This window comes from Parambassis ranga, chromosome 14 (assembly GCF_900634625.1).
Source record: "Parambassis ranga chromosome 14, fParRan2.1, whole genome shotgun sequence".
NCBI lineage: Eukaryota > Metazoa > Chordata > Actinopteri > Ambassidae > Parambassis > Parambassis ranga.
In genome coordinates, this window is record NC_041034.1 from 13,131,527 (window position 1) to 13,157,157 (window position 25,631).

The 25,631-nt window shown below is 42.8% G+C and overlaps 6 protein-coding genes across 6 annotated transcripts; 4 read left to right on the plus strand and 2 right to left on the minus strand.

Annotated features, from left to right (window-relative positions):
* Window positions 1–377: 377 nt before the first annotated feature.
* Window positions 378–3,586, minus strand: LOC114446287 (mannose-P-dolichol utilization defect 1 protein-like). The gene is made up of 7 exons (XM_028421800.1): window positions 3,378–3,586; window positions 3,130–3,195; window positions 2,677–2,809; window positions 2,124–2,209; window positions 1,574–1,689; window positions 1,377–1,487; window positions 378–1,300 (listed from the first exon to the last, which is right to left on the minus strand). The coding sequence occupies exons 1-7, from the start codon at window positions 3,466–3,468 to the stop codon at window positions 1,172–1,174; spliced, it is 732 nt and encodes a 243-aa protein (XP_028277601.1). The 5' UTR covers window positions 3,469–3,586; the 3' UTR covers window positions 378–1,171.
* A 6,274-nt stretch (window positions 3,587–9,860) lies between these two features.
* Window positions 9,861–10,628, plus strand: LOC114446062 (ribonuclease H-like). Its single transcript, XM_028421477.1, has one exon. The coding sequence runs from the start codon at window positions 9,880–9,882 to the stop codon at window positions 10,603–10,605; it is 726 nt and encodes a 241-aa protein (XP_028277278.1). The 5' UTR covers window positions 9,861–9,879; the 3' UTR covers window positions 10,606–10,628.
* Window positions 10,629–10,702: 74 nt separating this feature from the next.
* LOC114446543 (uncharacterized) lies at window positions 10,703–14,088 on the plus strand. The gene is made up of 3 exons (XM_028422189.1): window positions 10,703–11,619; window positions 13,282–13,484; window positions 13,962–14,088. Exons 1-3 carry the CDS (start codon window positions 10,735–10,737, stop codon window positions 14,086–14,088), a joined length of 1,215 nt encoding a protein of 404 aa, XP_028277990.1. The 5' UTR covers window positions 10,703–10,734.
* A 1,147-nt stretch (window positions 14,089–15,235) lies between these two features.
* LOC114446154 (transmembrane 4 L6 family member 4-like) lies at window positions 15,236–17,270 on the plus strand. Its single transcript, XM_028421612.1, has 5 exons — window positions 15,236–15,474; window positions 15,613–15,678; window positions 16,552–16,712; window positions 16,791–16,980; window positions 17,059–17,270. Exons 1-5 carry the CDS (start codon window positions 15,298–15,300, stop codon window positions 17,065–17,067), a joined length of 603 nt encoding a protein of 200 aa, XP_028277413.1. The 5' UTR covers window positions 15,236–15,297; the 3' UTR covers window positions 17,068–17,270.
* A 797-nt stretch (window positions 17,271–18,067) lies between these two features.
* Window positions 18,068–20,203, plus strand: LOC114446645 (transmembrane 4 L6 family member 5-like). Its single transcript, XM_028422324.1, has 5 exons — window positions 18,068–18,335; window positions 18,544–18,609; window positions 19,258–19,391; window positions 19,473–19,659; window positions 19,758–20,203. Exons 1-5 carry the CDS (start codon window positions 18,159–18,161, stop codon window positions 19,764–19,766), a joined length of 573 nt encoding a protein of 190 aa, XP_028278125.1. The 5' UTR covers window positions 18,068–18,158; the 3' UTR covers window positions 19,767–20,203.
* Window positions 20,085–23,573, minus strand: slc25a15b (solute carrier family 25 member 15b). Its single transcript, XM_028422323.1, has 7 exons — window positions 23,368–23,573; window positions 22,763–22,847; window positions 22,205–22,463; window positions 21,953–22,090; window positions 21,427–21,602; window positions 21,183–21,341; window positions 20,085–21,087 (listed from the first exon to the last, which is right to left on the minus strand). Exons 2-7 carry the CDS (start codon window positions 22,815–22,817, stop codon window positions 20,966–20,968), a joined length of 909 nt encoding a protein of 302 aa, XP_028278124.1. The 5' UTR covers window positions 22,818–22,847; window positions 23,368–23,573; the 3' UTR covers window positions 20,085–20,965.
* Between the last annotated feature and the right edge of the window lie 2,058 nt (window positions 23,574–25,631).

Here is a 25,631-nt window from a genome sequence, read left to right on the forward strand (position 1 = left end):
CAATCAGAATGCTTAAATCTCTAATAAGCATGCTAACATTTGCTAAAGCTACTGAGAAGCAGTCAGCTTCTCTAAACTGTTTCACTTAAAGAATTTCTGGCATGTGCACCTCACATTGCTGCGCTGCATTACCAGACACGGCTGTGCCTAAAATAACTAACACTGTCTCTTAAAAAATCAGCTGTTTGAGTTGTAGCATGTCTTCCAGTAGAAAACGTAGAGAGCATATACACAAATCGTGATGAGCGTTTCTAGCCTAAAGGTTCTGTTAATCCTGGAGATTGTAAATACAAATATTTGTTTTTATTACGGAATAATTCACAGCATTATTACAGTCACAGCATGAAGAAAAGGTTTTTATGTGTGGCATTCATATTGTTTGGAAGCATCGATGAAGACGTTCTTACACACATAAATGATAGTTGGGAATAAATCTAAAAACATCACCTGGCTACATTGTTGTATATTTTTCTATGGCAGTGTGAGTGTTATGGATAAAACATAACCTTCTGATTATTTCATTTACTGAAGTCTCTTATGTCATGTCCATGCACCAGCTTTCAGCACACAACTGTGAATGCCCTCCTTTAGTTCCAGTAATAGCTGATGGTGGCCTACAAAGCTGTGCCGCTGCTGGGTAGAGGCAGCTCTGTGTGTAAATGTTAGTAAGAAACAGGATCTTTCAAGAGGCAGAGTCACACTCAGTTCCTCAGATAGAAGGACCATGTTCCAGTCTACAGTGTAACAGCAAATCTAAGACAAACATTGCTTCAGCCACAAAGGAGGTACTAATGTTACCTGCTTTGATTAGACTGTGTGTTTTTGCTACTGCACGACTGCAGTCCAGTCTGATTTTTAGAGCCATATGACTTTGTAATATAAAATGTGTTGTAATAAACCAACCTACATAGACGTAGACTTGTGACTAAATACACCCTAAATCTGACAGCATCCTACAGATGAAAATCCTCAGGTGAAAAGTAAGTCTTATTTTAATCACTAGAGGTCAGCACAAGACTTTTTACTCCCTTACTCTTACAACAAAACCACACGCCCTCTTTTAAAGCTACTCTGTGAGAAGCTTTCAGCATGAATGCAAAGTGTCCCTGTAAACATCTGCACTTTGGTTCCAACATCTGGCACAGACTCTCAAAATGACAAGATATGACCTCTACGCTCTCTTCTTCTCCTTCTGAGTGGTGTCGGTGCAGCTTCTGTAGCAGAGAACCTGGCCCAGGAGAACACAGCTGAGACAGGTGGACAACACGTGTGACAGACTCTCAATCGAGCTGGATGTCTCCTGTTAAGAAAATGTTTCAAGCAGCTAGTAAAGACAACAATGATGCATTAGTGTAAAAGGTTATGTGGCTGCATACCTGCAGAGACACCAAGGAAGCACCCAGAGAACCTAACACAGACAGCAGCACTGACAGAGTGGACAGCTGGCCCGTGTGGCCGTTATTGTAGTTTGTTAAAGTCTGCAGACCCTGGAAGATAACAAGTGAATTCACCCATGTAATTGCACATTATTCATTCAGCGGTTCCGAGCTGAAGGTAAAGTATGAGTTGCTACCTTGCTTCCTATTACAGCTGCTAAACTGGAGGATTGTATCAGTGAGATGACCGCAGCAGCTGCATAGGAGGCCACAAGGAACATGACACCACCAAGGCCCAGGAGGAGGAACATTCCTGCCACAGCAATATAAAACAGCTCGTTAAGATCTGCCACATTTGTCGCCTAAAATGTTATACAGATGATTACTCACTAAATCAACAGTTATCTGACACAACATGGAAGGTTTAAACAATCACTTCATCCTCTGAAATAAAACAGCGAAAGCTTAGTAACACCAGCAGGTGGTGCTGCAGGAAAGTGCTGAGCAAACAGGTAGAGTGTGTGTTTTATTTTAGCTGAGAAACATTTTCACATTCAGGATAAAAGTGACCACACACATAAAAAATGCTTTCATACTTTTTCCCTGTGTGTAGCAGTGTTTTTCAAAGGGGGACAATACAGCAGTTCTGACCTGGCTCCACTTAATCTGAGCAAAGTGTACAAAAATGTCAACGCCACTGATTCACAGATACATGAAAATGAAAATCTGGCAAATGTGTGTGCTTACCTGCAAGAGCTTCACCGCGATAATGGAAGATGAGCAGAACAATGGCTGCCGTCTGGCTCAATGTGAAGAGCCTCTCAGCCCAGGCACTGAAGAGCAAAAAGCACACAATGATAAACACAGGCCATCAAAACAAAAACAACACTCACTGAACACAAAGACTGAAACCTGCACAGTGTGTGAACTTGACAGGATCTGCACTGGCTGAATATTTTGAATGGATGTCCAGCATGTGAGTCATACATTCATAAAGCATGAGCACACCTGGGAAAACTCCTGCATCTGTTTGCTCCCTGAAACGCCTTTGTTATGCTATCATGAACTCAAACCATGTTGTTAAACGTGAGGGTTTTCTGCACAGGTTTGTAAAGATATCTGTTGTAGATTCATGACACGTGACTGATAAGTCAGCACTGAGGGAGAATCACTATATGCGTGTGCAGTTTAACAAGCGATTATGCAGGAACTTTGACAGTTTAAACACCCCCTAGTGCTGCCACTGTGTCCTGATGGATCATCTGACGTAACATTCTTGTGTTTGACTTTGATAACTTACAAGAGAGGAAAGCTGTTGGCCACAGCGTACACAACAGGACAGGAGAAAGCATAAAGCTGCAGCAGGACAGACGGCAGACTCAGACCCTCTGCACTTCCTGTCCACAGTATCTTTAGCAGCTGTAGCAGCTGTGCTGCAAGTGACACAAAAACATTAGTACAGTAACCAATGTCTTATGTCTTAACAAAGAGGAAATGAGATATTTACAGCTACTTTACATATAACACGGCACCGTGCTGTAGCATGATTCAGTGTAATGCAGCGGTCTGCAGGCTGGATGTTGGTGCAACCGTCTTCCTCATTTGAGCATCATAAGAAAAACAATATTGTGTGACTTTTTCCTCAGGGTCACTTGTGATTGTGTGTCAGGGAAACTCTACCATCTACCCACCACTGTTACACTGTTTGTGTTGCTCCTGTCACGTGATTAAATCACGCTGATTTTTAACTTACCCAGGAATGCGTCCAGCAGGATCCAGACTCCCAGCACTTTGTTGAGTACAAACTTCAGGCACGGCGCTGCAGTGTGTAAATGACAGACATGAAAACAATCAGGCATTTTGTTTTTTGTGCATATGCCGCAAAATAAGTTTGTATTTTAAGTGAAAACATCTATAGCACTCCTTCCTTCCTTCTGTTCACGTTTTTGCGCATTTTACACAACATTTTTTCCTCCGACATTTCACCAACCAAAGCCTCACCGTGCCAATAAAAGTCCACGAAAATCTTCTCGTAGCATTTTTCTGGCATTAAATAGGTAACAAAGAAGTCTTTGACGGCAGACGAGCTCATGGTCGCTCAGTTTGTGTGATCCTCAAAAACAAGAGGGGAGTGGTTCAAAGGTTCCCAAATGTTTACAGCGGAGGCCAAACTGCACAAAGGGGGCGGACAGCCACGGATCCCAAACAGACAAAAAGCATGTCGTCTTCGGCTTCCAAATGACGTCATGATGGAGACATTCTGCAAGAAAATCACAGTGCGTTCAAACATTGTTAAAAACTTACAATAAAAATAAAATGTAGCATGCACCTTCCTTTACAGAACCACACCCCCCAGATTAAATGATACCGAGTGTGTAGTAAGAGTTTAAACACAATATGAGGACTGAAGGGTGAAAGTATTTACTTTGCACTGTGTTACCATGTAGCGTGTGTTCACATATATTGAAGTTTGTTTCTATTCATTTTTATACATATGCATTGTATTTGTAAGTGTTTATTATTCAATAATGTGTTTTTATTAGTTTTCATGTTAGGAACTTTTATAGAAAATGAAAGTAAGTATACTGAATGTATTAAGAAGTGTGGAATGTTATTCTTCTCATATAACTTAGATTTGTAGCTGACTCTCTCTGTCTCTCTTGTTTTTCTGCTCTCTGGAGAGAGCTCCGGTTGGTACGAGATGGTCATAAATTCAGACCAAGGATAGCAGCACCTTTGACCTGATAAAAGCCAGATACTAAAGGAATGTGTTTTTCTCCTGAGTGCCCAGTTTATGGTCATCCGTACATCAGCCTCCCAACCTATGAGATTTAAGGAATTGAAGTTTTACCTTATTTGGCAGTAAACACTAATGGTCTAGTTGCTGTATGACCCAGGGTCTGCAGGGGGGTAGTAGATGCCCCTGTGGGCCGGCAGGCGGGAACGCCCATGGGGTATATCAATGTGTGAATTCCATGTAGAGTTGTTGTTGATGAGTTGTTCTTTGTTGTTCATGGTTGTTCTTGCCTTGTTCTTTGTATCTCAACAACCCAGAGCTCTGCGACTCAGAATTTGCCTCATTGTTTAATAAATTATAATTTTGAGACCAGAATTTATCTGCTCCTTCCTTACAAACTAATTCAGGGGAATCAGAAGGAAACAAGGGGATTTTCACCCCGACAATTTGGCGCCCGAACAGGGACCTGGAAGGAGTGTGGGTCAAATGACATCTTGCCTGACTGAGTGACTACTGGTGGCCACAATAAAACAAGGTAAGCAGAACCTGTTTAACCAAATTCTGCACATTGGACAATCTAAATTAAGTAGTCACTGTGATGGGTACGGTGTTTTAGAGTTCAAATTGTAAGAGGCAGATTGTAAGTCTTAATAAGTAAAAGAAAATGAGATGAAGTAAAAAAGAAAATGAGATGAAGTAAAAGAGAAAATGAGATGAAGTAAAAGAGAAAAAGGAAAAGTGACACTGAGAGAGATATTAACCAATTAAAAATAAAAAGAATAAAAAAAGGGTTAATACAATAACGTGAATGAGCGTTATGTCATTGGGAGTAGCATCCCCCGCTATATTTGGACGCAAATATAGATAAAGCTCGGTTGAAAGCCCGTGGGATTTGATGACCCCTGAAACGACAGTGATGACCGCCTAAAAAATAAAAATAAAAAAAAAGGGTCACACAGAGGAAAAGTGTCACAGTGATCACAAAATAATAAAGACAAAAAAAAGGATCACGAGAAAAGAGAAAAGAGAAAAGAGAAGAAAATATATAGCCTATTGTTTAAGTTGTGTTTTATGTATTGAAAATTGTGTTAAACTGTTTTGACCTCGCGCCGTCGAGGAAAGGTGTCTACTCCGCGCCGTCGGAGAACTGAGTGTGTGTGTGTAGGCCTATGTGTGTGTGTTGCAGGTTGAATGAGTGTCTGTGTGTGTATATGAGAGTGTGTCTCTGCGCCGTCAGAGTCAGATTGAGGAATAGAAGAAGGCACATATAGGAAGGTATATTTTTAACATACAGCAGGTACGCAAGAAGGATTTGGTGAGTGGTAATCATGTCTACGTGGAGGACAATAGACGAGCAGATGAGTAAGATGTTGAGCCGTTGTCGCGGACAGGCAGGTCCGGACAACAAGAAGAGAGCAGCTGCTGACATGCAGGCTGCGGTGTGTGCAGCTTTGATAGAGCAAGGAGTGAAAGGAGATGATAGGAAGCCGCTGAAGAGCGTAATTGCAACAGCGGAGAATAACATTAAATTAAAGCGAGATAAAAATGAGGAGAAGCGTAGGACAGTGAGTGTGTTGGAGAAAATTAAGTGGAAGAAGGCAGCAAAGGCAGATGAGGAGAAACGTAAGATTTTATACCAGGCATATTTGTGTTGTCTTGATGAGGACTGTAAGGAGTTGGACACTACAACTGACACCAAGCAGGAAGTAGAGAGCGAGGGAACTCAGGGGGCGGAGATACCGCCTCCCTATTCGCCCGCTTCTATGGTAGCCGCTGCCCCACCTCAACCCCCACCTCAGGCCCCATCTCTGGGGATGTACCCTATTATAACTATTACTGATGGGAGGGTGGAAGTAACAGACAGACGGACAGGCCAATCCCTTTTAGGCTCAGTGCAAAGGCCTGGTGGTAATCCCCAGGCCTCACCCATACAGCTTTCATCCACCCCCCTTCCACAAGATGCATTTCTATGGAGAAGCCTTCAGGAGGCAGGATCTCCAAAACCTGTCACGCCCCAACATTCTGAACACACCACAAGAGCTAGCTCTCCAGACCTTTCTTGTGGATCATACACCTCTCTGCCACAGACGTCATCCACCAGAAACAAAACAGGAAGAGGAAGGCAGGTGGTAGTGACTTCTCAGTTAGCAGGAGAGGTGATAGATACAGATGATGATGATAATGTTGATATGGTAAACGGTAATAGTAGTGCTCACACCAACACAACTGGTCTGCTGCAACAGATAGACCAAACCATAGTAGAGGTGCAGCGCCAGATGAGTAAGTCTGATCTGCCACGGCGACATACTATGACACTTAGATCTCACACACAGCAAGATAAGCAAACCCAACCAACTGAGACTGTTTCTCAGTTTCCATTAGTACAGGCAGGCTCATTTCTGCGCTATAAGCCATACTCAGTAGGAGATGTGAACACACTGGTGGAAAAAATGCCGCCCCCTAGTGAGGGTGGAGGTTTATGGATGGATAAATTGGCTGAGATGACAGCTGGACAGACCCTAGCTCTAGGAGATTTCAGGGCTATTGCTTCTAGGATGATGTTACGCAGTGAGCTGCATGAGATAGAGACACAGTCAGGTACAGTTGGGCATGGTGATAATGAGAGATTTACTACATACAGTACCTGTATAGGGTTTGCTATGCGTGAATTGTTTCCATTGCCAGTGTCCACAGGTCCCCCTAAGTATACATGGGACCCAGCAGTGCCCCCTAGGGAGCATTTGGTGAAGTGCAGAGAGGATTGGACAAGGAAAACTGGTATGAATCCAAGCCAGCAGGGTGTCCAACAGCAGTGGTTCAGGAAGGCAGTAGAGGAGGGCCTCCCAGTCTCAGTCCAACAAGCCTTGAATAATAACCCAGATCTGCCTGGAAGTGCGTCCAATGTGTGGGAACGACATGTTACACATCACATGGAACAACACAAAATGAAAACAGACCAAGAGAATGTTGAATTAAAAGGGATTCAGGCTCAGTTATTGAAATTACAGCTAGGACAGGCTCGAAAGGATGTTACTGAGCAGAGGAAAGGTAAAAAAGACACCCCAGCAGTTCAGATGGTGGTGCAACCTCAGTCCACTCCTCCTCCACAGCCACAGCCCCCAGTTGCTGATAATTACTCAACCCCACCTTGGGTTCCCCCACCTTTTAATCGTAGAGGGTGGGGCCAGAATCGTAGAGGAGGAAACTGGAGGGGACGGGGCAGCCGTGGGGGAGGGGGGCGTGGACGGGGTGGAAACATGTGGGGCAGGCTTGGGAGCTGCTTCCACTGTGGTGAGCCTGGCCATTTGGGAGAGAGACTGTCCTTACAAAGTGGAATACTCACGTCGTCCACAAGGGGCACCCTGGTATCCATCACAGGGAAATGGAGGTCCAGGTCCTCAGCAGTTGGGACCTCCACCACCAGGACAGTACCCCTCCATGCTATGGGGGGGCGAGGGACCACATTTAGCATGAAGGTCCCCACAGAGAGGCTTAACTGTGGGGGTGTTGGCAGAACCCACACTGCAGGTGCAGGTTAATAATTCTGATTTGCCTTTTTTGGTTGATACTGGAGCAACATATTCCACTTTGAGACATCTTCCACCGTCAACCTCATTGTCGTCACACACTGTTCCGCTGGTTGGCTTCTCTGGGGAAACTCAACATCTGCCGTTCACGGATCCTCTAAAAACTGTGTTAGCAGGTCAGCAACACAGACATTGTTTTATATACTCTGACTCATCACCAGTGAACCTGATGGGAAGGGATCTTCTGATCAAGACTGGTGCATCCATCTTGTGTTCTTCAGATGGACTGACAGTGACTTTTCCAAATGGAATGACAATTGCCTGTTCCCAAAGTGTTGGGACGGGTGGACAATGGCTTATGAAGCCACTTACTCATCAGATGATATGTGCAGACATCTACTGGGCAAGACTACTGCCTGAATCTCCTGCAGGGGGCGGTCTCTTGAGTTTGTTTCACCTGTGGAAGCCTTGGATAATGTCTCTTCGACCTTATGGCTTGCCCTCTGACCCTCTGCATGTTACCCTTTTCTATGACAGAGATGAGGATCTTGTCTATCAGGACAGGTTCACGTCTAAAATAGAAGGGCAAATTTGGCCCATAAAAGCTGATAAGTTGTTTGTGGCTGAGGAAGGAGTGGCTGCTGATGTGCAGCTGACATCTGAACAATATGAGTGGTTTAAAATGGCAGAAGAAAGTGTGCCACATGTTTCATTAGCCCTTCATCCAAAACATCAAGCTAAAGAGTTGGGCCCAATGGTTAAGAAATGTAAAGCAGCTTCTGATTGGCAGCCATCTAGATTTCCAGGTGTCCAATATTCACCATCACTTAAGGCTTACCAGATTGCCATCAACACTACTGATAGCTCTGCTTTGGAACATGAACAGCTAGACAGATGGCATGGTAGGGAAATGACTGACCATGATAAGGCTCAGGAAATGTTAGCCACATTGCCTCACCACTTATGGTCTTCCTCCCCCACAGATGTAGGTTTTTGTGACACTTGTGCACCAGTATCATTCACAGTCTCCACATCTATACCCATTTGGAGGCCTCAGTATTCTCATAAGCCACAAGCTGAAGCAGGGATAGCAGACACTATTGAGGGTCTACTCCAAAAGGGGGTGTTAGAACCCTCCTACAGTAGTTGGAACACTCCCATCCTCCCAATACAGAAGCAGGGGACTGATAAGTATCGTATGGCTCATGATTTAAGGTGTGTTAATGCCATAGTGACTACTGCTACACTTCCTGTTCCTAATCCATACACCGCACTGTCTAATCTCACTCCTGAACAGAATTGGTATACATGCATTGATTTGGCTAATGCTTTCTTTTGCATTCCACTACATCACAGTTGCAGAGATATCTTTTCATTCACATATAAAGGCCAGCAACTGCGCTACACGAGGCTCCCACAAGGTTTCAGCCTGTCTCCGGGTCTGTTTAACCATGTGCTTAAAGACATGTTGACTGGGTGTGCTCTCCCTCCTGATACAACTGTAGTACAATATGTGGATGACATTCTGATTGCAGCAACATCTGCAGAGAATTGTTTAGTTGCAACCCATTCTGTTCTGACTAGGTTGGCTGAGAAAGGCTTTAAAGTGAGTAGAGAGAAGCTGCAAGTGGCCAGACGACATGTGTCATTTCTGGGCCGTACTCTGTCAGGGAAAGGATCAGGTGTGTCTCCATTACATAAAGAAAACATTTTACACCATCCACGTCCAGGTACTGTCAAGGAAATGTTGTCATTTTTAGGGTTGACTGGTTACAGTAGACATTACATTCCAAACTATGTAACCTTGACTGCGCCTCTAAGAGGGATGGTTAATGCCAAAGGAATGAGAAACCTGTCTGCTTCTCTGGAGTGGACAGCGGCTTCGGAACAGTCATTCATTGATCTTAAAGCAACTCTGGCGAGAGCGGTTGAGTTGGCTCTTCCTGATTACTCAGTTCCGTTTCACCTTGATGTTTCTGAAACAGGTGGAGTTGTGAATGGTGTTCTGTTTCAGAAAAAAGGGGGTAAGAGACAGGTGTTGATGTATCTGAGTTTTCATTTGGATGCAATGGAGAAAAGACAACCAGAGTGCACCAGACATGCAGCAGGAGTGGCTAAAATGGTGCAGAAAACAGCTCATTTAGTGATGGGACATCCGCTAATAGTACTGACAACACATAGTGTAGTGGCTTATGTTACATCCCAAGCATTCACTATGACATCATTGAGACAGAGAAGAATGAGTAAAATTTTGGAGGCGAGTAATCTCACCTTCACTCATGAGGGCATCAACATGGCAGATCAGATGGGAAAAGGAGAGCCACACACATGTCAAGCTAAGATTGAGGTTGAGATTAAAGCCAGACCAGACCTTCAGACAGAGCCCCTCCCACAGGCTGAGGATGTGTTTACAGATGGCTGTTGCTTCAGGAAACCCAACAATGAGCTACAGGCAGGCTATGCGGTCGTTAGAAGAAAGGAAAATGAGTTTGAGGTCGTATGCCAAGAGGAGGTTACAGAGAGGCAGTCAGCACAGAGAGCAGAAGTTTTAGCTATGATAGCAGCATTAAAATGGAGCAAAGGTAAAAGAGTGAACATCTATACTGACTCAGCTTATGTTGTAGGAGCAGCCATCACAGAACTTCCCCAATGGCAGAGAACAGGGTTCCTGACTGCAGATGAGAAGCCCATAAAACATGAACAGGAGATGAGAGAGCTGTTAGAGGCTCTGCAAGAACCACAGGCAGTGGCCATTATTAAGTGTAGAGGTCATAGTGGAGAGAACACTTTGATAGGCCGAGGAAATGAGGCTGCAGATCAGGCAGCAAAAGGAGCAGCAGGATATGTAAGTACTCTTCAAATGGTAACCACAGAAAAGATACTGCCAGAACTCCGCCCTAGACTTTCTATAGACGTGATATCAGATGACCAGAATAAAGCATCACCACAGGAAAAGACAGTCTGAGTGCAGAGGGGGGCAGTAAAAGGCCAAGATGTATGGAGGTCCCCACAAGGAAAGCCTGTGCTTCCACCAGGGCTCAGGAAAAGCATTTTAAGCGAGGCACATGGGCCTGGTCATGTGGGACACAAACAGATGTTGAGGAACTTGGTACACTGGTGGCATCCATTTATGCCAGAGATGACCAAGAACTGGGTAAAAGAGTGCAAGATATGCACAGAGTATAATCCCAAACCCAAAGTGAAGCTAGACATGGGAAGTTTTCCACTTCCAGTTGTCCCTGGACAAGAAATAGTCATTGATTATACAGACATGGTGGAAAAGCACCAGGGATATCAGTATCTCCTGGTGGCAGTAGATTCATTCACAGGGTGGCCAGAAGCGTGGCCTGCAAAGAAGGAGGACAGTGCTACAGTGATAAAGTGTTTGATTAACTATTACATTCCACAGCATGGATTCCCAGAGCGGATCAGATCAGACAATGGATCTCATTTTAAGAGTTCAGACCTGGAAAAGGTGGAGCAGGCTTTAGGCCTAAAACACAGGTATGGTACAGTATATCACCCACAGTCACAGGGAAAAGTGGAAAGGATGAATCAAAATTTAAAACAAAAATTGGCTAAAATCTGTGCACAGACCAAATTAACATGGGTTCAAGCACTGCCTATTGCTCTAATGACTGTCAGATGTTCTGTTAATGCTGTCACACAGTTTACACCCTATGAGCTGCTTACAGGTCGACAGTTTCCCGGACCAGCTGGCCCACTGAAACTGAAAGAGTATGAAGTAAGGTATCAGTATAAACCTTACTTTAATGAACTTAAAGCTTTGGTGTCAGCTTTTGCATCACAGGTGAAAGGAGAGACGGAGAGTCCAGACGGAGCCACACCACACACAGCCGAGTGGGTCCTCCTGAAGGTGATTAAAAGGAAGTGGTCGGAGCCAAGGTGGACAGGTCCTTACCAGGTGGTGGAGCGCACCTCCCACGCGGTGCGGCTGAAAGGCAAAGGAGACACCTGGTATCACTGGAGCCAGTGCACCCCAGCTACAGAACCAGGGAGAACGCTGAGCGACATCCAGCAGCAGCAGCAGGAGGAGAAAATGAAAGGGGCAGAATAATCCCCTGAAACCAGGAGTGTGACCAGTAGGTAGTCTACCCTATTTGGTTGAAGAGGATGAGACGGTGAATACACATACATGAGCAATCATCAGGATCAGCGTGGGACTAAGAGTGATAGGCGAAGTTAAGCGCATCACTCCAACTAAGGGTGATAGGCGAAGTTAAGCGCATCACTCCAACTAAGGGTGATAGGCGAAGTTAAGCGCATCACCCCATCAGGAGACGAACCACAGTCATCAGTAAGGTCAGCTGTCGAGAGGAAGGTCTAAAGTTTCAGGAGCAGAGGTTCTAGTTCCTGTGTCAAGAAGACTCCGGCTGACAAGATGGGACTGTGGGGTAACTGTAGGGTGTTGGGAGCTTGTGTTTTCATGTCTGTAGTTATTGTATCTTTGACTTTATTTTTGTGTGAACATAATTATTTTGTAGGTCTTCCAGGATCCAATGGTATGTCAAATCCAGGGCCCAGCACACGCAGGGTGAGGAGAGCACCAGGGACAGGAGGAGATGCATGTGTGAGAAACGGGGGAGGTATAGAGTTAGACTACTATAAGGGTTCAGAGTCCTCTTTTATCTTTGATTTGTGCACAGTAATCAACTGCGGGGGATATAATGCGTCGTGGAGACAGTATGGCGTCTATGTTTGTGGATTGGGGTGGCCAGGGGCCTGGAGATGGTGTTCTTCATGGGAACATGTATGGCAGCACACAAATTGGGCACCTAAAACAGCTAAAACCACCGCAAGGGGGCGGATCTTGTTAAGTGGGTATTTCCGTTTACAAAGAGACTGGAGCTGCACGCAGAATCCCATTATGTTATCAATTATTGGCCTGGACCACAACCCTTATGTTAAACCTTCTGGAGTGCCTGGCCAATGTTGGGACACCAAGCCTGATAATTTTTATATTGTTGTGGGAGTAGACGTGAAAGGCAGGGATCCCGTAGGATTAATTAAGATTAATTTGCTAGATAAACCCACACTGAGTAACCCATCGCCGACCCCTCCTTTTCAGAAGGACATTGTAGTTCATGATTACACTAAGCTCACCCCGTTCGATGTATTAGCATTATCTACCGGTTATGAGGATGATAATATTTGGCTCAGATGGATGGTAAAACAGGTGAGGGAGCAAAATATGTCAGATTGTGTTGCTTGTGCATCAGCGAGGCCCCACCTGTACACTGAACCTGCCCCATTATATCCAGATGATGCATGGGGATTTGGTTGTATTATGGCCATGACTCGTGAAGTCTCCCCACCAAATTGTACTACGTTGTCCTCCTTATTTCCGCCAATTAGTGAGCAAACTAAAACTGGACCCTTCAAGCCATGGAAGGGTACTGGTAATTATACATGTTTCAACATGACAGGCACAGGAATGGTTAATTATGGGAATATTAACATATCATGGTGTGAGACGGTGTTGCAGCGTAATACTTCAGTTTTAGGATCAAAGGCTAGAGCAGATTTATATTATTATTGTGGGGGGCCTCATTTGTTTGTTTCTCTGCGATTAGATGGAAAGGGTTTATGCTCTATGGTTAGATTGATGTCTCCCTTGCAGATAGTAGGTGAGAAAGCTACCAAGGTGCCATCCCAACAAGGAGGAAACGCGGCGCTGACTCGTAGACGGCGGCGACACGTCATCATGAAGCGTTACACAAGTCACTTTGACTTATCTTTAGACAGCCCCACCTACATAGATGCAATAGGGGTGCCCAGAGGCGTTCCTGATGAATTTAAATTGGCTGACCAGGTTGCAGCAGGGTTTGAGAATATTCCTATTATCTCTGCTTTGTTTCCAGTAACTCCTAATAAAAATGTCGATAGAATTAATTATGTGCATTATAATGTCCTCAGGTTGGCTAATTTAACCAGGGATGCTGTAGAAGGTTTGTCTGAACAGCTCGCCCCCACCTCTCTGATTTCAGTACAGAACCGGATGGCTTTGGATATGTTATTGGCAGAGAAAGGAGGTGTATGTGCTATGTTTGGTGAAATGTGTTGTACTTTCATTCCCAATAACACTGCTCCTGATGGTAAGGTTACTAAAGCTTTAGAAGGCTTGAGGACTCTTTCTAGTACGTTACATGAGCACTCAGGGATAGATAACCCCCTGGACGACTGGCTGATTAGGGTGCTGGGACCCTGGAAGGCGGTAGTATTGTCATTACTCACTTCTCTTGCAACATTTTTGGGTATTTTGACTGCATGTGGTTGTTGTTGTGTTCCTTGTGTGCGTAGTTTATGTAACAGGTTAATTGTGTCAGCTATTGAAAAGAAGGATTCAGATTTTCATCCTCCTTCATACCAGATGCCTCTGCTGGCAGCAGAGGTGCCTGTGTCAGGTGATGAGGAAGCTTCGTTGTGAGCTCTTTAAAGAGCTCAAAAGAGGGAGTTGAAGGGTGAAAGTATTTACTTTGCACTGTGTTACCATGTAGCGTGTGTTCACATATATTGAAGTTTGTTTCTATTCATTTTTATACATATGCATTGTATTTGTAAGTGTTTATTATTCAATAATGTGTTTTTATTAGTTTTCATGTTAGGAACTTTTATAGAAAATGAAAGTAAGTATACTGAATGTATTAAGAAGTGTGGAATGTTATTCTTCTCATATAACTTAGATTTGTAGCTGACTCTCTCTGTCTCTCTTGTTTTTCTGCTCTCTGGAGAGAGCTCCGGTTGGTACGAGATGGTCATAAATTCAGACCAAGGATAGCAGCACCTTTGACCTGATAAAAGCCAGATACTAAAGGAATGTGTTTTTCTCCTGAGTGCCCAGTTTATGGTCATCCGTACATCAGCCTCCCAACCTATGAGATTTAAGGAATTGAAGTTTTACCTTATTTGGCAGTAAACACTAATGGTCTAGTTGCTGTATGACCCAGGGTCTGCAGGGGGGTAGTAGATGCCCCTGTGGGCCGGCAGGCGGGAACGCCCATGGGGTATATCAATGTGTGAATTCCATGTAGAGTTGTTGTTGATGAGTTGTTCTTTGTTGTTCATGGTTGTTCTTGCCTTGTTCTTTGTATCTCAACAACCCAGAGCTCTGCGACTCAGAATTTGCCTCATTGTTTAATAAATTATAATTTTGAGACCAGAATTTATCTGCTCCTTCCTTACAAACTAATTCAGGGGAATCAGAAGGAAACAAGGGGATTTTCACCCCGACAGGACACATCATTCAATGCATGTTCCATGATATCCAAATTTAGCATGGAAGAGGCAGAGTCCACCCCAACACACTTCACCATGCACGAAGAAGAAAACCAAATCCTCTCATTTGTTTTTGTTAAGTCTGTTACATGGTGATGGTGATGGTTTACTCAGGGTATGATCCCAGTTTCCTGACAGAAAGTGTTAAATCATGGATTCAACAGGTTTGTTTAGACAAACAGAAGCTATTGAAAGAATACCAATGATAAGGTTGCATCAGTCAGTCATTGGTAGAACACATTTCCTTCATCAGTTTGACTTCTTGGAGGACGTCTCATTTCAGAAAAACAGGAAGCGTGAGCTTAAATTTATTGAACAAGAAGAAGTTTGGCAGCAGTTGGTCACTTCTGACTCTGACAACATGTGCACTGGAAAATGTTCCCGTTGCATTGCCGTCACTCTGTATCCACTAATGCTACTCTCCATCATCTGTAACATCATACTGTTCTTCCCCGGCTGGGACGTCAAGTACGCCAAAGACGGACACATCACTACTGAGGTGACATACATGGGGGGAGTCATCGGAGGGGGGCTGCTGGTGAGTTGTGTTCTCTCTTGTGTATAGTGTGACATGGTCATCTTGCCTTCTGTTGACTCTTCTGATGCAAATATCTTATTGTTGATGAGGTACACCTCCTATTTGTGTATTAATGTTTTTATGCTGATGCCACCACAGTGTCTTATCCCAGCACTGTACATTCACTTGACCGGAGAACAGGGCTGCTGTGGGAATCGCTTTGGGGTGAGTCATGAAGGAAGACATTTCAGGAGCTCATTCTAACAACCTCTAAACTAATTACACTGAATTCAAGGGTTTACTGGTAGACATTCCATCTGTCAATCACACGACTAGAAAAGGAGAAATGCTGGGTGATTCTGCGTCACCATTGCACAACATTTATGTGCCTTTAAGAGAGAGATAAGACACCGTCAGTACCACAAGTCATTTCTGCTTTTTTAGGTCCAACTCAGCAAAATAGGTATGGCTGCTTAAAAACTTAAATCCCGCCCACTCATGGGGTGGAATGACAGCACTTGAGTGATCCATATACATCTGAGCTATAAGCAGCCCAGATCATAGCCACATCTCCACCAAAACATGAAATAAATATATCATGTGGGCCACATACAGAATACAGTCTAAAGAAAAGCACTTAAGAGGCCCACATTCAATATAGGAATTTTGATCCACATCTGCTGTTTTACATGTGGGCCACTAGAGGCTCACATCCATTTCATCAGGGCCAGATGAAGGCCAACAGTGCTGTATCAATGCCAGAAGTGGGCCACTACTATCTGTGAAGGTACCATAAAGTGTGTGTAAACTTTAACAAATACTTATTGCTAATATGAAATATTTTACACATTATTCCCATTACTGGCTGTTGGTTCTGTTGACACACTCAATATGCTCTGAGAGGTACAGTATGTACATCAAATAGAATTAAATCATCATGTTACATTACATTACATTATAAAACTCACTAGATATAATGTTACATATGGTTAGTATAAAAATGTTTGGACACCAACCTGATGTGATAAATAGGAATTTGTATATATGTGGTAAAAAAATATTTATTGTAACTGTTTCTGACCTTTGGTTTTTCACCAGATGCTCTTATCAATCATATTCGCTGCGATAGGTGTGGTTGGAGCCTTTTACAGCTTCATTGTGGCACTGCTGGGTTTGACTAACGGGCCTCTCTGCAGAGTAGAAAGTCACCCCTCGATAGCACTCTACAGCGAGATCTGGACAACACCCTTTAAAGACAGGTGACAGTCTGCACTTACACATGACTCTTAATAAACACATGAAGTTCTGGTAGTTAACAGGCTCCATGTTCTCCATAGCACACATTCCACCTACCTGAACAACTACACGCAGTGGAACATCTGCATAGAGCCAAAGGATGTGGTGCAGTTCAACATGGGACTGTTCATCTCTCTGATGATAGCCAGCGGTCTGCAGGGGCTGCTCTGTGCTATCCAGATGATCAACGGCCTGTTTGGCTGCCTGTGCGGAACCTGCTTCAACAAAGAGGTGAGACTCAGGTCAACCATGTGAGCAATATGAGCAGCTTAACTTCTCATTTATCTTGATCTTTACTTTAACCTACAGGAAGCTTGAGTTCCAGCACAGGAGCCATTTGATCATCTGCGTTCAAACTATGCTGTGTGTTCCCTGCTTTGTCAGATGCTTGATGCTTTTTTAATGTTTTAGAATTTGATTGATTTGGAGTAAAAAGTAAAAAGTTGCTGATGTGATACAAAAGAATTGTGCTTTGTTTGTAATTTTTACACATTTCTCAAATAAAAATATACTCAACACAACACTGGTTTCTGTACTAATGTTTTTGAATGAAGTTGTATGATGTAGCATCCTCATATTGCAGATTGTTTTTATATTTATTTATGTTTAATCAGTTTGTTGAAAAGGAAAAGGATAAACACAAGAGAGCCTTTAATCATCCTGTTTATTCAGAACTATAGCATTTATCTTATCGTTACCATAACGATGAATAATGCTGCCACACCCACGCGTTGGTCAGAGAAATGTTTTAGAAAGCAGATCATCGTTTTCTTTCCCTCGGTTTAATTGTCTCCAGTTTACAGATAAGATATAAGAACTATTCAAGCTCTAAAATAATGTAGCACATCCACTTCTCTTTTCTTAAACATCCGCTGCGTGGGTCTGGAAATTATCAGCGTATTTCTGCTGAAGTCAATGACACATTGTTCTTGCTGCACTCAGCCAGCTGCCACATGTCTAAAGTCCAACCGTGCTCTGATCCTGCAGTCACTGTGTCAATATCTCACCACAATACTGTAGCTGTTTTTACATGATGTCATTCATACTAAAAATGACCTGGTAGCAGTTAATATGTCAACAGCAGCAGACAAGAAACTAATATGTAACTGTGATAGGATGAACTAAACATCAGTATGCAGGGACTTGGGTGCAGTCATGTCTTTAACCAAATAGAAGAGTGCAGCTTCAAATTAGCTCTAGTGACTCTACAAAAGAAGCGTTGTATCTCAAAGATATGAGCATGAGTCACATACTATATACCTCTGCAGCCTATCCCAGGCTCTGTTTGTCTGTGTTATCTGGTTGTTACTACACCACCCGCACCCTAACATCACTCACTTCCCACTGAGAACAGGAACAATCAGAGCTGAGCTTTTTCACAGTTTGGTTGTTTTATCCTAGCTGGCAACATGTGTACTGGAAAATGCTCCCGCTGCATTGCTGTCTCTCTGTACCCATTGGCGGTTATTTCCATCATCTGTAACATCGTGCTGTTCTTTCCCGGTGGAGACGTTAAGTATGCCAAAGATGACCATATTACAGAAGAGGTGAAATACATGGGGGGACTCATCGGAGGGGGTGTGATGGTGAGTTTTCAGTTACTAAAGTGTGTGACTCCTGACCTGGTTATCACAGTGGCCAGTTTACCTTTTCTGACTGATATTCCACTACACTGTGTGATTCTGTGACCTAAACATGAGTGAGGGAAAGGAACTTGAATTTTATATTCAAGTTTATCTTCAGGCTTCCTGTTAAACTGAAGTGAATATCTTAACCTTATCTGACCTCCTACAGGTGTTGCTACCAGCACTTTACATTCACTTGACCGGAAAACAGGGATGTTGTGGAAATCGCTGTGGGGTGAGTAACTGCCATCAACACAGGTGTGGATGGATTATGTTTTAAAAGGTGTATTTTAAACCTGAATATGATATTTTTTAACCAAATTATTTGCAACTACATACTGCAAAACACAGAATAGTAAGTCTAAAACAAGTTTAGTCGACATTGACATTTTTAGTTCAAACCACTCTCCTGTGTTTCAGTTCTGTGCTTGACCCATTACCTTCCACATACATAAACATCGTTGCACTTTATTCCTTCCTCACCTGATACTTTATGGCTGTGGGCGTAGGACCATTCTCCTCTGAGTGCAAATAAACACTGCAAACGGTCAAACTGGGAGTAGTCAACGGAAAGGGAAAAAAGAATGAATACAAACAAAAATACAATGGCCTGAAATTGTGTGTCAAAGTTTTTGAGTTTGGTTTTTCTTGATCCAAAAAGAATATTCAAAAGCTAAAGATGCAAATCTTTTTAAATTGTGTTTATACTCTCAGCACTTCACTAAATGATGAGATTACAACAGGCAAACAGAAACCCAACAAACCTGTTTGTTAGGGTTAGGCTACAGTTTTTAAGACACATATAGAAAAAAAGGCACATGGCAGCATCATGTATTATTACCGGAAACATGTCTGACCTTTGCTCGTCATTTAACCTCTGCAGATGTTCTTATCAATTGCCTTCGCTGCAGTGGGTGTGGTCGGTGCTCTGTACAGCCTCACTGTTGCAGTGCTCGGTTTGCAGAATGGGCCCCTCTGCAAAGTTCTTCTCGTTTGGACAACACCATTTAAAAACAGGTAAAACTATAGGACTACATTTATGACAACATTTTCACGTTTTGTTTCTAAAGTCATTAATTAAACTTCTCTTTTGCACAGTGACCGCAATTACCTGACCGACAATACCTGGTGGAGTGTGTGCACAGAGCCTAAGGACATTGTGCAGTTCAACATTGGACTGTTCAGCACTCTGCTGATTACAAGCTGCCTGCAGCTGATTCTCTGTGGCATTCAGATGGTCAACGGGCTCTTTGGCTGCCTGTGTGGGACCTGCATGGAAAAAGGGGTGAGATGAAGCTTGGATCAGGTCTTAAAATAATAGCTCATACTGATTAAAATGTGGACACTGTCCTGACACAGGATGATATTTTTTTTTCCTTATAGTCACTGTGAGTTCCTGACAGCTTAATGTGGCGCCCCCTGCTGGAAAAATGAGAGCCGATTTTCCTGGCTGCATCTGCATTAAATTACACTTCCTTTAGTTGACATAAAACCATAATATTTTTTGTGTACATCATATTTCATTAACACTGAAATCAATGCACAGCAGTTTGATGCTGTGGGAATTGCATAGTATTAAAAATGATTTGTTATTTAGATGCTTAGTTTTAAATTAGCTAGTTTTGTATAGTTTGTGTTTATCATTGAAAAGAAAAATCCTTATATATTTTAAAAGACAGCTCGACAAATAAAAACCACACCATTTTTTTCCCATTGACACCTTTAATGTAGGTTGTATGACCACAATGAACATCAGGATTGATATTGGCGCACATGCTGTTAGCATTTTGTCAGTAAAATACTTCTGAATAAAGATTTAAGGATCATGAGTGAGAGTTCTTATTTGCAAACTACTAAAGGAATGTAGAGTACAAATGGCACATGGGCAGTTGATAGATTACATAAAAATAAAGGCTACAAAATAAAAGGGCAGAAATGTAGCGAATGCTGGGTCCCAAAGGAGTGGAAGGTCTTAAAAGGAGTGTAATATAACACTGCATCAGTATCACATTTGAAACAACTGCTGGTTAGGGTGGATGTTTCTTTTGTAAGATTTCTATTGAAAAATCAACAAAATGCAATCAAGTGTTTTGGCATATTAATTAGGGCTGTTCCTACATGAATGACTTTATAATTGAAATCTCTAACCAGAGCCTACAGTCATTTTAGGCAACATAAATGAATTAGTAAATACCACTTAAACATAATGTAATGTAATGAACTAAAATAAAGGCTTAAGAGTTTGTGCATTTAGATGACCACCCGACAGAGGAACAAAGCGTGTGTGCGGATAAAACTTGTTGAGGTAGACATAAAATAATAAACTGGAGTGTTTGCAGTTCCACATAAAGACACTGCTTTTGGAGTGTTATAAAGCAAGATCTGAAGACACGTTAAAATGGAATATAAACACTATATTAAAGGTATTTTCTATTTTCTATAGTTTTTAAAAATTGATGGAGTGTGGCAGTTTCAGTTAACAAAAGGCAGGAAATGGAAAACCAGATCCCACTAATGAGGTTTTATGGCTATTATACTATAAAACGTCCAGTTCACCACTTCTTCATTTCTGTTATGCACATTGGACCAGTTTAGCTGTCAAACTGCTTCATCATGAGCTTCCTGCTGGCCTCATAACCCAGGAACAGGGCTCCGTTAGCAGGGAAGGTACGCACCATGGTGGGAGTGAGACCAGAGTACAGGGCCCTCACACCTAAACATCAGACATAGCAGAGTTTACAGCCTGCAGAGCAAAACACTACTGCTAACTCACTGCTATGACAGAGCAAAGCTGTCATCATCACTTACCCTCAGTACGGGCGATGGTCATTAAAGTTTTAAAGAAGCCTTCCTGTTTGCCCATCATAGACATGACCTGGATCCGAGATTTGACAGAGTCCATGGGATAGACCACCAGCCACAGACACGCCCCCCCAAAACCACCGCAGAACATGGTCGGAGCCACACCTTCAACAAACACAGTGAGGGCTCATATGCAGAATACAACAACACTCAGAGAACTTACTGTGAGGACAGGGTTGCTTCCTGGTACCTATGTCTTCTTTGTCACATTTCATGTAGTCTGCAAAGGACGAGCGGGTGAGCTCGTATCCACCAAAGAAGCAGAAGTAACCAGGTACCTCTCTGGCTATGGTGGTGGTCAGGCCTTGGAAGAAGCCCTGCGGCCCTTCGTTCCTCATAATGGATTTCACCACCGACCACACAGTGCTTCAAACATAGCAGGCAGAGTTTCCATTCAGTATGAAGAAACAACATCGGCTTGTTGGCTCCTCAGGTAGTGCTACTCTCTTTCTGGACTAAGACGCACTATGCCATCTGGTGGTACAAAGTGGTATCACCCAGTCATATGGGCACATACTGGCTGATCAGCATGCATTACCAACATAACATAGCCATTATTTCTTCATATTCTGATAATATTCTCAGTTGATTTCTGAATGTTTGTATATTTTAAACACCTTTACATTTTCAGCAGTATTTATATACATGGAGCCGTGTCATTGGATGTATTTACAAAGTATTGTCCAATGACATGCAGCCATTTAAACCTCACTTACTTCTGGCTCTTAGCAATCTTGCCCGATGCCTCCATCTCATACATAGCTTGCAGACGACACTTGACAAGCTCGGTGGGGCAGAGTACTAGTGATGAGAAGATAGATGCTACTGAGCCAGCACAGGCTTTCTGCGTGTCACTAACAAAGAGAGAAAGTTACTCAGACAGACATTTAGAGATCCGACATGTACTCTCATGACTGCCTTTGTGTTAATAAGAAGAGAAATAGCCTTGTTAGCATCTGCTTCCATACCTCAGCACTGCTTCATCGGGCAGTCCGGCTGTGAAGCGGATGACTTGCTGGCAGAAGCCGTAGCTCATGAAGAGCACAGAGTTCTCTGCGATATTAGCCATCAGAGCTGGTGTGGTGCCCTGGTACAGACCGCGCAGACCCACTTGTTTGTAGGTGGACACAACACAGTCGATAAAACCCCGGTAAAGCGTAGGGAAAGTCTGCATTTTGACCTTTGCTGTGTCCAGAGGCTGTCCACTGAAGACACATGCAGCTCCACCTTGGTGAGTACAGCAAAAAAAACTGTCAGCAACAGAAATGCTCAAACATAAACACAAGTGCAGCTGTGACAAAGAGAGATAAGAATCGTGGTGTGCTTTGCAGATGGTTGCACTTCACTGAGCAGAATAAGCAGTCAATGAAACGAGCCAGAAAAAGGCAGGAGTCATCAAAATGTCCCACATCAGACATAGCTGGTGGGTTGTTGGGTAAAGCAGCATGATTTCTTTATGTACTTTACGATGGTACACACTGTCATGTTGTTTGTTTGCAGATTTGTATAGGAGGGGGTGTAATTACCTACGGCTCCTGCGGAGAGGTCAATGATGGCCTGGACAACCGGGTGCGGAGCCATATCAGCAGAGGTTCGTCCTTCTCAGCTAACCTGGCAAAATCATTACAGAAGTAACACATCTGAGCTCTTTTTGTTGTGTGTGTGTGTGTGTGTGTTTCATTATCAGAAGTAGTAGCTGGATAATAAGGTTCACCACATTAAACCTGCTTGTGTTGTAATTATTTCCAGTATGCTAAGGGAAAACACAAAGAGTCTTTTCAACAAAACAAAGTATTCCTAGTGTATTTTGCCCTTGATTAAGTCCAGCTACCAGTACCAGCTCTACCTTTTTTCAGAGACACTGGGTGACCTTTGTGTGATTATCTGGACATGTCTCTCTTCTGTTAAAAGTTACCTAACTGCTGTTTCTCATAGACAATAAACACATCATTTAAAAGGCACATCTACTGAAGGACAGATGAGGCGTTCAGGGACAAATAGAGCACACGGTGTCAAACAGCGCCTCCGTTTGAGGGTTAAACTTCAGCGTAGCAAAAGTTAGCTGCTGAAAGTAGCTGTTTCTTCCAGCTAACATAAGCCAAATAAACAGCAACAGAATCAAATTACAGACCTTACAGAGCAGCGATGAGTTCAGCGAGTTCGTGTCTCTGCTTGTGAGTTTAGTCAAACTTGTGTTAACAGAAACAGATTGAATTGCTGACCGACGCTAACATCGTCCACTGTCCACTGCATGCTAACTTCACGTCACCACACATCCAGAGTGTATCTCGATGCTATCTCACTCGCAGCATCTGCAGTCAATGAATGGATCGGCCATCAGTGATAGCCGAGGAGGAGAAGCTGGAGGTTGTTTCATCATCACACCGGAGAGTGAGAACACGACAAGAGTGTTCACTCTGATAGAAATTTGAGATACCAAACATACCGTCGCACTACTGAGCCAAATTCGTCCGCATTAACTACACCTACGACAGCTACAACAAATTGCATATCAGTGCAGCAATTATTCCCTTTTCCATGTTGACTGGACAGAAAGACATAAAATGCAAACAGCTACAAAGTTAGACTACAATAATGCATCGATGCATACACTATGACTGATAATCCTGTTTAGGATCTATGCATGGCATCGGCTTCCGGTTCACATTCTTTTTTGTTTTTCAAAATAAAATCTCATCACCACGTAGAGTGACATAGCGCCCCCTCGTGTTATTCTTGTTTGTTGTGCCACATGCAGCTAGAGACAAACCCACCTGCAAACACACCTACTACCCTATTGCTGCGTGGGGCTGCCACAGGATTGTTGTCACACATAATGTGTATTTTACAGTACACCAGTGCAATTATTTAAAAGGTTTTCTAACACGTTTAACACATTTTGCAGGACTTAATTCACATTTTAATTGAGAAAGTAGAACTTGTAGGTAATTAGAGGATGTGTTTGTAGATCAGCGAAACCAACAGGAGGCATGCACATCTGACACAATCCAAACATCTTATTTACGAACTTCTCAGGAGTTACAGTTCTCGGCCAGAGGTGCTCAGGGAGTTCTTTGCTCTCAACTCCACAAATCTCTCTGTGTATAATTACCTCACCTGATGTAGCATTAGAGGTGTCTGAAAGTCCCTTCCCTTCCCGGAGCAGAAGTGCACAACATTTCCATTTAACACGAAGCTGTATGTGCTTCATCAGTGCTTAAAACTCAAACAGCTCTTTTAAACAGATGTCACACAGCTGTGTTGATGATCAATATTACAGAAAGATATGATGTGGTGATCAGTGAAAGACTGTTTGTGTTAGTGTGTTATCGGGACATATTGAACAGCTTGTGTAATGTGCATGATGCGGCTGACAAAGGTCAAAACAACTAATCGATTAAAGACCGTAATCTTAGATGCGATTTTCAACCACTACTAAAACTCAGCCACATTATTGACAGTGATGATCTACATGAAGCCAGATTAAATTCTTAAAAAATATCTTTGTGGTGTTTTTCATGCTGTTTTGTTTCCTCTATTATTTAAGATCCTTCACTTTAATTTAGATCTATAAAATCGAATAAAACGAAACGAATAATATCAGCTGCTTAATTGCAAATATCACATGATCTAAGTTCTGACCACATCTTTAACTTTAATCTGCTAATTGAACAGAAAAGGTCTCTGTTGTTATTCACCTATATGAACTTAAATGGTACCAAAATACCATCTGTTTAAACAGAGTGTCCTGGGATTAAATAAATGTACCCCTCTGTCAATGGGCTTATCCTTTAAAACTCTGATGGCTTACAACAGTCTAGACTCACTTGAATATACATCACCACACGTTTCGAACACAGACTCAATAAAAAGACACGTATCATATCACTTTGCCTTTTATCAAAAAAAACAAAAAACATTGACGTTGTCTACATCACAGACAAGATTCATCAATATTCTGTTTTAAACAATTTTGCCATGAACAAAATGAACCCCATGCCCATCCCTCACCCCGGAGCAAACTCCTCTATACACAGTATAACTTTACATACCTATAGTTCCTGTTCAGCCTTTTTACATTTTACATCATTATCAAAGTAGTATCAATAGCTTTAAAATACATACAATGCTCTTTCCATTGTAATTATAATCACTATCCTGATTGTACATACAGTATCATTTCCCACACTTAGAGTCTGATTTACTCGCCTCATGTTTTACAAAATGTTCTGCAGAGGCGACACAACCCTCTGGATTTCATGATAATTGGTCGACAAGAAGCCGTATGCTGTGACAAAAGGTGAGCCTGGTGGGATGGCGTCAATCATATTTACCCAAATCCACGCTTTTCCTTTAGGAACCATTCTCAGACTCTTCAAAGGGGCTTTACTGCCA